Raw genomic sequence first — 12,592 nt, 5'->3', positions numbered from 1 at the left:
GGAATTGCTACAAATAACACCTAATTAGTTATAAAATATTGAACTGGCTTATTGGACTCCAGCCTCTAGGCTTTTCTTTCTCACAGTTGCTGTGCTGACCAATATGTAACTTCATACTTTTAGAAGTTATGTGTGGAGTTATGAAATTCATTTTACAAAAGCAAAATATTTTTTTTCCTATGAAGCAGTATAACAAGAGATGTTATAGTAGTTGTTTGTTTAAATAGGTATCACTTTGTGTTTATTTAATATTTTTTTAAAATTAGTTTTTTCCCAGCAATTAGTAAAGACTTGGTTAAAAAAAAAAAAGATTTCAGAACAGTTTCAATAATATTTTCATTCCAAAGGAAAAATTGCATTAGTGTTCTGGGGTCTTCCTGGACGTGCTAGCATATTACTCTTGCAGATAATTCTGTATTTTACCATCTGAAAATAGAGACTCTGTGGCTAAATGTTCCAGGGTTCTGAACTGAGAGGAACAAAAGGAACTTCTCAGTAACCACTTTAGAGCCAGTTTTTAAGGAAAAGTGATCTTTTCATTTAGGTGAAAGGGCAGTTTAACGACTTCACAGAAATTAGTTAGAAGGATTTTCTGTAAAACAGTAGCTGGTAAATCTGCATTGCTACTGGCTCTAACTTTCCCTGTCTATAATTATCACAGAGGTGGTAGCAGTAAATACAGTGACAAATTATGCTACCTATGAAATACCGAGTATTCTGTATTTATAATGTAAAATTTATCCCCCTTTGTTTTTGTTTTTGCTTTTTTAAATTCATGTATTTAGCATTAATTGTTAGGTAAATCTCATTAGCTCTTGAAACTGTTGCAGATGACAAAATAAAGAGCAAAGCTGTTAATTGAACTTAATGAACAGTTGAAAATGCAAGAATGTGCAATTGGATCACTAACTTCACCAGTGTCAGTATTTCTGCTAGGGCAGAGGCAATGATCTGCTTTTGGACCTGTGCAACCCTGTGCCTGCAGTGCAGATTGCAGATTCCTTGTTTTGTTTTGGATTTATTTTTTTCCCCCCCTTAGAATGTGAACCTCTAAGTAACAAGGTTCACAGATTTCTAAACGAGAATTTGAAATCTCTTGATACGTCGGAGGTGAAGTAATAGAAATAGATTTTGTTCCCTTAGGGCTTAACTCGGGCTGGTTTTGCTGCCCCTGAGGGACGTTTGCTGCTGCATGGTGTTTTCGGCAGGATGCTCAGCACTCAAAGCTTGCAGAGCTGTTTTCCCGGGCACTCCTTAGCCTGCATCCCTTGGCTCCTGGCTGTTAGGCTGGCATTAAGGCTGTGCAAAGCTCAGGGTCAGGTTTTGCTGTGCCTGGCAGTGCAGGGGCTGGGAGGAAACCAGACCCGAGTGTTAACTCTGCAGCCGGGTTCATTAACCCTGCACAACACAAAAATACCCCGAGGCAGCTGTGTGTATGCAATAAAGGAATCATTGGATGTTAATCCTTCAACATGGTTTCCACTAACACAAATCCTGGTTGCCTGGATTTCAGAAAGGACAAAGCAGGATTTGTGCCATAATGAAGTTTTCTGCATTTTGAAATACTAGTGCATTTAGAGTTTCACTTTTTATGTTACCTGGTTTAAAAAAAGAATTTTGCAAGAGAAGGTTTATATTAAATTATATCTCTAGCTTATTCTCCTAAGATTCTGCAAAAGACTTTTCTATGTATTTGGATGACAGTATATGAGAATATACTATGTCATTTTTTAATAAATAGCAGAAAAATTAATTTTCTGATTGTAGTCATATTAGACAGAAAAAGCAAAATATTTTAATTTCAATATCCTCCTTTCAGATGCACAAAGTAAATTGCAATTTCATTTTTTTTCAAAAGCGCTTTTTACATATTTTGCAGTAGTGCCCTTTAATATCAATATATTGTTTTATTTTTATTAGACTTCATAAATATATTGACATATCTGTAACACTAAACATGAAGCTTCCAATGCAAGAGTTTGTACATAGTCCATATCCAAATGTCACCATTATTTCATTTAAAAGATCCCAGCATGTCTACCTCATGATCCTTATAAACTCTATACTACTCAACACTTTTTCTTGCTACATTCATTAAAATTAAGCACCCTTCCCCTACCCCATCTGTAAACATCAAGTCAATTGGCAGCTAGCACATTTCCCAGTCAGCAAGCAGTATTGTGAATTTTATCTTCTCTTGCAGAAATCAATTCGTCTTCGTTGCAGCAGATGAAATTTCTTGTAACACCTCTGCAGGTAACAATCATTGATACTTCTTGATGCATCCATCCAGGTCTCAATATCCTTTTTCACATGCTGCATTTAATCGTAAGACAAAGCCTAGGAAAGTCCATAGTGTATAAATCTTGGGGATAGTTTAATGAATTTATAGCTTCAGCCTATAGGTTCTGCCATATAAAAGCCATTAGGTTATTTTGCTGACTTTGGTGTTTTGTTTCCAGTTTAAGGTATGGCCTAGTGTGTAAGGATATGTTAAACCTTCTGATAAAAGCTTCAGGAGTGTGACTTTCAGAAGTCAAACCAAACAGAATGGGTGAGAAGAGCCAAGGCTTAGATGTGTGCAGGACATTGTAAGTGCTATAGATGTAACAATTTTCTTTTCAACTCTTTGGGGGCAAATGATGCCCACGAGGGTATTGCAGACCCTAAAGCACTCACAAAGTCTATCCTATGGATGAGATAGTGGGAGAGAGGGTCTGTGCCTTCAGAGGATCGCTCTCTAGTAAGTAAAAAGTCTCCATGTACTATCATGTTGTAAGCCATGGGTACAGAAGAATGAAAATGTTTTTAAAAGGTTTTATTTATATTATTTAAATATATTGAATATGTCAAGAGGTTTTCTCTCTTTTAAGCAATAGAGTTTGAACAAGCTTAGTCTTAATTCAGGTAAGGATGGTTTATGTTGCTACATAAGAAATCAAAAGGCTAAAATAAACAGTAATGGTGCTGGGACTTATTCTGCAAGTAATATGCAAAAAATCTAGTTCATAGAACTTCTCATATTGAAGGATGAAATGGTATATAGTGTGAAATCAAATGTTGGTATTAAGAAGTGTTTGCTGATAGAGTTTTATATTAGCAGAAAGAAATGAAAGGTGACGAGATTTCTGTTTATGATTATCTACATAGAAACAAATAGCGAACATTTATTTATGGAAAAGATGATCATAGATAAACCCAAAATATGCTAAAATTGTCTTAATCTCTATGCTAGCTGTGGCATTTTTGGTGGTAACCTGAAAAGTTCTTCTGTAGTAAAACCTGGTTTAACATAGATTTTTCCAAGTCCTATAAATTATGAAGTAAATACACTTTGAGAAGCCAACATTTGTCACATTCTTCATATCACTCAACTTGGATTTTGGCTTTGGTTGTTTCACTTGAGCTTCCTGCTCAGCTCTTCATTGAAGTGAGCTGTGGTAGGGAGGCTGCTAATTTGTAAATCTAAACTTTACTAAGTATGAATAAAATATTTATTTTAGCAATTTTTAAACTTGTAATTCTTAAGTTACATGTGGGGTCTGTGAGTCCAGTTTTGCAAAGTGAACCCTTCTAAGCAATAATTCTTGTTCTAGTAAAGAATTTTTTCTCTCTCAATTCAGGCACAATTTAAGTGCCCAAGACTTTATTACAGATATTCCATATATTACTTTTTTAGAATTCCAATCAAAAATATATTATTTATATAAAATATAAATTTCATTTATCAGTGCCTTCAGTGAATTTTACATAAAAGAAAATGGATCTCTGTATGTATTTATTAAAACTTTTCAGTTTACCAGTTGATTATCTATGTTGAATTGATTCAACAATAAGGTATTTTTGCTAGGCATGGTTTTGAGCATATGATGAACACATCCATCACAGGTGACTATAGGTGACTTTTTTTTCACTAAATATGAAGGCGAAAGGTGTTGAAAAACCTGTACCTGCTGTTTCTTATATACCTAAGTTTCAGTACTAGAATTTAAATGACTTTTGGCTTAATAAAAAAGTAATTCTCCAGCCTGCATTCCTGTGAGTCAAATTGCTAAAGTCGAATTTGGTCTTTTGGATTTGTAAGTTGACTTCCAACTATTTTTATTATCTGATGTTTTATGTTTTAATACGTGGAGCAAACATAGAGATACTTTGAGAACCAAAACTAACCTTCCTGTGGTTTTTCAGATGCATGCAAAACACCTGCAGTATGATTTTATAGTGCTTTTTTAGTGCTCCTAAACTCAATGACAGTAATTCCACTGTGTTTGTAAAGTTGATATCAAGTGAAGATACTTATAAACATGCTCAGTGTTTGAAATGTGAGTATATGTAAATTTGTATTGCCTCCCTGTAAAGGATGGGCGTGTTTGTGGATTTCAAATAGTAATATATAACAAGTAAAGCTTTGGTTGGAACTTGATCATGAATTGGAAATGGGAGGTCTTGGGTGGTTCTGCTGGTAATATTCACTCTTTTCTTCTCAATCCTTCATCATTCCTGCCAGAGGATACTTAGCCCTCAGCCACATGGTGTCTTTGTATCTTTTTTTATTTGGGAATACAGTAATTTGAGTAGATAAATGTATTAATTAGTGATTTGTGTCCATAAACACATTTTTATTTGTGTATCTCTGTTCTTGAATGCACATTACGGAAGGGAAACCTCTTCAGCTTTCTGACAGAGGGATCCTTCCATGGGAAATTTAAAAGCATTTCACTCTTCATTGCATCCAGTGCATTCTGAGGCTAAAAATAATTACTGTTCAGAAGAGAAGTTCTGCACTTCTGGGATAGATCTTCTCTGGCAGACATGATTAAAGGGTTTGCAAGCAGATCTGAACTAGAACAGAGACAGGGAAACTAAGAAACTCCTCTTGGTTTGATGATGGAATTTTAACAAGGATCTCTGAGGACCTTCCTTTAGCAAATTCCTGACTATAGTTGCACTAGGGGAGAATTAATCCTGGGGTTCTTGTCTGATGGGGGCAATGGGCAGCTGGCCTGTCAGTCTCTGGATAAATCAGAATGAGACCCAGAATAAACCTGTGGCTTATTTACTTGTTGGTTACAGAACATTGTTCATTTTGCAGCTTTAGCATTCTTAGTGAATTTTTCAAATCAGTGCTCAATCTATTATTTTTTTTGCTTTTAGGTTTTGTAACATCAAAATTCATAGTTTGGAAAGAAAAAGCATTTTTAGTGTCTTTTGCAAGTGCATTCTCAGATGTACCTGCAAATGACATTTTATATTTTTTGTGTAAAAATGGGACAGGGTTATTATTTTAGATTATCTCTCTCTCCTCTTCCAGTTTTTAACTATTATCCAGCCTTTATGTAGAAACAACAACAACAACAAAAAAATCCAGTGGTGATGCATGCTTGGTATTATTTTTCTCCCAAGTGTATTTGCAGTTTATGATTTTGAAATAACAGAGAGAAAGGCAAGGGTTTATATAAAGCTGAATTTGGAATGAAGTATGGTGGAAGTGGATATAACACCTGTCCAATTGTGACTGTATTTATTTACATTTTTGAGCAGAATCAGTCCCAGGAGGAAGGATTCTGTGTGTGTCTGCATGCAAGCAAAAGAAATGCTTTATAAAGCTTTAGAAGTTGACAGTCATAAATTAAGTTATTGACCTCCATTTGGAGAAAGATACAGTCTCCAAAATAGATTAAACATTTTGAAAGGTTTAACTTCATAACTCCAGGAAAGATGTTGAATAAAAGCAAGCAGTTTCAATAAGCAAACTGTGGGGTTTGTGCTATTGAAATAGTTGAAGAGAATATTGGCCATTTTTAACAAATGCAATTGCTCCAGTCATTGCAATTTCCCTGTATACTATCATTAACCTGTCAGCACTAACACTGCCACAAATTGAATTCATTGAACAATAGCAAATATGGAGATACTGATTTAAAACAAATTAATGTTTGATGAAGTGCTTAGAATGGCTGCAGTGCCTGTTGTGGCAAACCTACCTCTGCCAGGGTTGGTGCATAAATAATTGCAGCTGGTCAATTTTTTACCAGACAAATTTGTATGCATCTCATTGACCTGTTCATGTGTCTGGTAGGAGATAGTGATTAGATCATACTCTTACAATGGGATTTGAAAGAGTTCAATCCAAACTCTCTGGAAGAATGCAGCTTCAGAGGTGTTTCTTTAGCCTGTTAGAATTACTGCTTGAAGACATATGCTCAGTTGAGAGAGGTTCTTCCCTTTTACTATTGCTGCCAATGGGTTTGACTTCATTTCATGAAGCAGTTTGGGAAAATAACCATTTTCTGTGAGATGCTTTTATTATTATGCTATGCTCTTCTGCTAATCAAATAAAAATGAAGATGAAGGAGCATCTGTATGGTTTCTGTTCTAGTATTTATTTAAGGCTGTACTGCTGTTCCCTGTGAAAAATGGCAGATACTGAAGTTTTTGCTCTGGAAAGACTAAGAAATGTTGCACTAATGCACAAAATTAAACTTCTTCTATAAATTCAAGTGTCCTTTATGTTGGCAGTTTAAACTTGCATTTACTGCTGCTATAAATAGTCCCTTATACGGAATTCCATTTGTCACAGCTTTTACTGCTCTGGGTAGTTGCGTGCTGAAGATGTTCAGCTATTGGGCCAGTTGATAAAAATCAGTAAACACTTTGATTATGCTCTGTTCTCCTTTGATGAGGTTTGATGAATTCCTTTCTGCCAGCCCTGGCTGTCACTGCCTGTGTGCCAGCTTGCCTGCCCGGCGCTCGCGGTTCTGGGTCAGTTCGCATGGCTGCTCAAACGTGACAACACCACGAGATTAAGGAAAGCTGAGGTCCTGCCATTTGTAAATGGAGGATTTGCAATGTGAAGCTCCTTTGATAACAGAAATAGTGAATCATCTGTGTTTGTCCTCAACAAGTGCCTGTAGGCACGTGTGCATCTCCTGGGCTGGTTTTTTAATGAAGCAATTAGATTGGTTTTTCTCTGGTAGGCTAAAAATAGAGCACATGAGAGATGATTTGTGTGTGTGCATGTATGGATGCCTGTATACAAGTCCATTAAATGAGCAAGGATTCAGTTTTAATATCTTGAGATTATCATATTGCAAATGAATAAAACAATGCTATAAATAACGCATAAAACAACGCCATGGTTGCAGAATTTTATACGTGATCACAATAGACTGCTTTAAAATTTTATAAATAATGTACCCAGTGTATTTATTATTGCACTAGGTAAGAATTTCTTCAAGCTTTATTGCCCTAAATATAACAGCAATAGTATTAAGAAAGTGTTTTACAGACCTAAGAAATGCTTTCATTGGAATAGAGTTGGGTTTCGGTGTCACCTGATGGTAAGCCTCAGATTCCTCAGTGGCTTTTTTAAATGAAGATTATAAAAACATTCTAAGTTTCTTGGGTAGAAGCTACACAGAAAGGTGGTGGTGCATAGAATTCTGTTTGACTTTTGACTAGGCATCAGCTTCAATTCCCACCCTGGTGTGAATCCACACAGCAAGACTGATACTAAATGAGGGCTCTTAAGCTGAGATTTGTCCTTAGGATTGCTCCAGTTTGCAGTTATCCAGCATCAGCTCAGGGAAAAGTCACCTGTGCTGCTGGTTGTTACCCTTCTGTGTTTCTGCAAAGTAACCAGTATCAATCATATTGATTTAAATGTTTTAGAAGATGGCAGTTCAGCTTTGGCTGGCTGCAAACATCTCACAAATTTTAAAAGAAGATACAGGCTAGCAAACAGAAGCAAAATTAAAACCACATCTGAGCATCAGTGAAACTTCTGCAAAACATGCCTGTCAATTAGCAAGGAAATTAAGTGGCCAAGCTGAGATGTGACATACATAAGTAAACAGCCAAGAATTGGACATTCATCTCTACAGAAAAGTCTGCATAGGCTTCTCTACTTTCTGTTTTCCCCAACTTGCAGGAAAAAGTAAACAATGCTTTTAATATTTCATCAATGACATATTTATGAACATCCTTTCATGGAAACCTTTCACTATTGCCCTCTACCCATGGTAGACCCTGGTCAAGTTTATTATCTCTGAGAAAATCTAGGAATGCGTTAGTAGTGTAGTGATAAAAATCCCTTATGGCTCTGCAGGCACACAGGAGTTCAGCCCTGCAGTACACCTTGAAGTTTCACTCCTTATTGTGCTGCCTGTCACTTCCCAATTCTTTCTCTGCTCCACATCACAAATCTGTAGTGCATTATAGGTCATGGAAGAGGAGGATGCTATGAATAAAGTATGTGATGGTCCTGCCTTGTACAGTGACCTCAGTGTTTGATAGCGTGCATTCAACACTTGGCAAGGAGAATTTTAGCATTCTTAAGCTTTCCAATCAAGGCAAATGCCTGGAAATTGTTTTTATCAGCAGATTTCAGTTTCCTTGATCTTTAGTAAAAACTTCAGAGACGTCTTTGTCTATTTGCCCTCTGAGGTAGAGAGAGACCTGTTGGTGATTCAGGTGCCTGAAATGCCCACAGTCCCTTGGTGTTAATATCTAAAATGCAGTTAATTAATTGGTTGAATGTTCTTTGACCACCACAAGCAGACACCATCCTACCACAGTGGGATGAATTTTATGTTAAAGGGCTACCCTGCTGCACAGGTTTGGGCCACTGAGCCTAAAATACTGCTCAGCAGTGTGGTGTGTGACTGGTGTGCACAGGGAGGAGCTGTGCTGCTGGTGTCGTCTCTCTTGGGATCATCCTAGTTCTGTGACCAAGAGGAAGAGCACCAAATTAGTTATTGGAATAATTTCTGCATTTATGTGGTATTGAGGCCAGGTAACCCTTGCTTTCCTTGTATTCCTTCCAGAAGCAATTTTATTACTTGATTCTTGAATTGCAATTAAAGTGGGTAAAGAGTGGATAATGTTGGGGAAAAGTTAGAAAGATGAGCTTCCCAGTGGCACTCAGGCTTTGCTTGTAGCATGGCTGAGGTCAGGGTTTGATCTGAAGTAGTGACCAAGTTTTAACTTCTCTATTTATACCTCTCAGGCAAGTTCATAATTTTCTGCAGTTCCTCCAGCAATATTAGATTTGAGAAAATGGAGGGCAGTTGATAATGATAAGTAAAACAAGTGTATCAAATTCTTTAAACTTCTCCTTCTATACTTCTCAAATCACTTGAGGAAAATGTGTTAACTTGGTTCATATTTTATGTGGTTCATATTTTTTGTGGTTATTAGTTAGTGTGTATGTTGTTTAGGAGCTTCTAAGTGTGTCCAGTATTGGAGCTCCACTGTCTATCCCAGATGTGTATGGAAATGCAGCCATACTACTAAAGAATTTAAAATCCTGAAATGGCATTTATTATCAAGGAGGCACAGAATTCCCCAATTCTTAGAGACTTCAACAACACCTACTACTGATTATTTAGAGAGATACTCCCTTTCAAACGCCCTAACAAAATAAATCCCACAATTTCCCTTTATAAATTACTTAAAAAAATTGATCAATGAACAACAAATTGTCCTTTTATGTAGTATTTTAGCATTTTTAAACCCTCTGCTGTAAATGATTGAAGAAATTAAGGCATAGCATAAATAAAGATCATGCCATCTATTGGTGGATAGCTTATGGCTACATTTGTAGAAGTTAGCATGGCTACATTGGGGTTTTTCTCAGTTATTTCCCAGGAAGTTGTTTGTCCAGCTTTTTAAGAACCAGTGTCAGTGTGTTAACAAAATGCTAGCAAACATATTTTCTCCCATGTTGTCCTGAATACTTGTCCCAGATACAGTGGAAAATAGAGGAGCATACCTTATTCTGGTTAGTGATGCATCAAAATTGTTCACCAGCTGTGTTCTGAGACAAGAATTTGTGCATATTGCTTTGGATATATTGTTTTATCATCCTGTAAAAGACGCAGAGAATGGCATCGACTATTAATTTATTCACCACCTCACCATTGGCAGGTCCTAAATTTCAGTAAGTTGTTTACCTAGAATGATAATTTGCAGTGCAAATGATCACAAAGCATTTAAATGCCACTAATTGTAATGAGAAGTAAGCAGGCTGGCATAGCAGTGAGTAAGTGAGGCAGTGTGTGTGGGACTGAGGCAGCTTACTGATTTGCAGTGTGACAATATAGTTTAAATCCTTCTTCCTATTTTCAGCCTGGAAATCAGAATCTATTCTGCTAACCTTCTGAGCTTCTAAATTTGGTGTCATGCAAGGGCGTGTTTAAAAATTAGCATTTAAAAAGAAACCCACTTGCTTTAAGTTTAAGCTGACACTGTTCCTTTCCTCTGTGGAAATGAAATTTATTAATCATAATAAAACCATCATATTCTGAAGGTAGAGGTCACCCTGAGGAGAAAAAAAAAAAAAAAGTCTATTCATCACAGAGGAATTTCAATGCATCTTTTTCCCAGATAATATCTGAGCATGTGTTCTTTCCCCTCTGGAAATATTTTCATCCATGTTTGTGCTTACATATGTCAAGTGTATTCAGGAGTGTGCAGAAATGAAAATGTTGCAGTTTAATTTTATATATTTTCTTTTACAGAAGATTTGGAAGGATTCCTTTTTACATTTTATTTTGTGTTTACATTGGACACATTTGTTTAAGTGGAATTTCAATATCCTGTAAAAGAAAAACAAGTGTTTGTTATTTTAACAAGAATATAAGCATCACTAATTCTGCAATAACATTTCTACGTTAATATCACAGTAAAAGCATTATTATAATATAAATCATTCTTTTTAAGGAACAAGGATTAACTTTGGTCACAGTCCTCACATTAGGATTTCTTCCCATCTCTTGTTTTAAGAAAAGAGACATGGTTTATATAGAAGGATGAAAAAAGCAATGTAAAACACTGACAATAAGTCATTGCTGCTTTGGAAAAAGGGTAATAAAAATGTACTCAGAAGTCAATACTGGGTTGAAACAGTTGTATTTTCATCCTTTGAAATTGCTTAATGTGCATGTTTATCCATATTTTCCCATCAGTGGTCAAGATTTCTGTTGAATATTGATATAATAATATTATTAGCAACATGGTATATTACATCAATGTTGTAAATTGCCAGTTGCTTCAGGAGTTGGCTTAAATACAGTAATAATTTAATACAGCCTGAGCCCTGGGTGTTCAGGCTTGGTCCTTCCTTACAAGAGGCCCTTGCATTTGGGCCATTTAATGCCATCCTAGGTGGCCTGTTGGAATTTGTTTGACAGGCAGTGGGACACAGCCAAGGGCCCTGCAGGAATGAGAGGCAGGATGGAGGCAAAATGCAGCCCTACCACTGGACCAAAATCAATGTATTTTTTACAGGTATAGATTTACAACCCTTGCTCAGCATTGCAGCAATATCAGATAATCAGGAAGAAAGAAAAACAAAGGAAATATACTAATTCCCATTGATATAAAAATAATAATCATGGCATTAAAGTATATAAAATAATAGTACATGCAATTCCTCTTGCATGTTACTAAGGTCATGAAGGAAACATATCTACCTTTAAATTAATAGTTTTCCCTTCCTAGATATTTTCTTACCGTTGGAATGAAATTTGGCTGGAAAGAATTAAAATTACAATGATATTCAAAATTCTCAGACTTTAAAAATTGGCATAGAGCAATGTCTTCTTCCCTTCAGTGCAGGTGAACAAGACACAAGGAATTCTCTTACTGAGTATTTCAAATCCCCAAATTGTGTTTAAATCCTAATGTGGAGGGTTCCAAGGCTGAGGGTTATGGAAGTTCTTCCTACCAGAGAGGTTCCAGAGTGTGGGATCAGTGTCAAACCTGCTCAAAGAACTCTCAAACTGCTTTTCCAGCTCAGAGAGTCACCAAGTCCTTTACCCAACACAGACTGATGTGAGCTACTTTCCTTCCCTTGCTTTTCCAGTGGGAATTGCCCATTTCCTTTGTTGGGTAATTTCTAAAGATACGTGTTCTTAGATACCAAGCATTTAAGTAAAATTGGTATAAAAATTGAATCCCTTACTCAGGAATGCTTTGGAAGCAAAAGAGGAACTAATGTATTTTATACAAGCCTTTTACACATATTTTCCTGAGTTTTAGACCAGGTCTTCAGGAAAGCTATTGCCTAACACACTGCTACCCCTGGAATTTCATGTATCCCTCTGATAGCAATGAAGACTTTTCTACCCAAATCTAAAGCAAACACAGCTGTGGCGTGAGATACAGAGCCCACACGCATGAACTTGGGGTGCTTAAATGAATTCATTCATTTTTAATGTATTATCCCTTAATAGGAATTTGGATTTACTAAGCAAACAGGGCAGTACAACGGAAGGCTTTCAGCCACGATGGTTGCACTTTGAAGTGAAACATCCAGGCTTTAGAATGTTTTATAATAACTTAGATACTCTTACACTTGCTGAAAATGCTGCACTCCTGCTGGGAAAAAAACAAAAAGTCTAATTCAAAATGCTGAGTATGAGCAACAGTACACTTAGAAGTTTGTTCTTACTGAATTGTTTTCTACTTTTTGGTTTTTTTTTTTTTTCAAGATGTGTGGTTATCTATTATTGGAAAAGATAAAGCGTTTGATTTCTCTGACTGTGTGGCCCTATGTTTGTGCAGAGTCAGAGACAGGGATGTTCAGTCT

The 12,592-nt window shown here is 36.3% G+C and overlaps 1 protein-coding gene across 27 annotated transcripts in view; it reads left to right on the top strand.

The window, feature by feature from the left end:
* Positions 1 to 12,592, top strand: part of RBFOX1 (RNA binding fox-1 homolog 1) — a 667,961-nt gene that overhangs the window by 650,055 nt on the left and 5,314 nt on the right. For 10 of the 27 annotated variants that reach the window (XM_031062663.1, XM_031062655.1, XM_031062660.1 and 7 more), the window contains one exon: positions 2,204 to 2,256. The exons of the other annotated variants lie outside the window; for them this stretch is intronic. In XM_031062663.1, the coding sequence (XP_030918523.1) occupies positions 2,204 to 2,256 (53 nt within the window). The remainder of the gene's footprint in view (positions 1 to 2,203; positions 2,257 to 12,592) is intronic. 27 annotated transcript variants of the gene reach the window in all.

This window comes from Geospiza fortis, unplaced genomic scaffold (genome assembly GCF_000277835.1).
Source record: "Geospiza fortis unplaced genomic scaffold, GeoFor_1.0 scaffold146, whole genome shotgun sequence".
Taxonomy (NCBI): Eukaryota; Metazoa; Chordata; class Aves; order Passeriformes; family Thraupidae; genus Geospiza; species Geospiza fortis.
The sequence above is the reverse complement of the archived record's forward strand: the minus strand, read 5'-3'. Positions and strand labels throughout refer to the sequence as shown.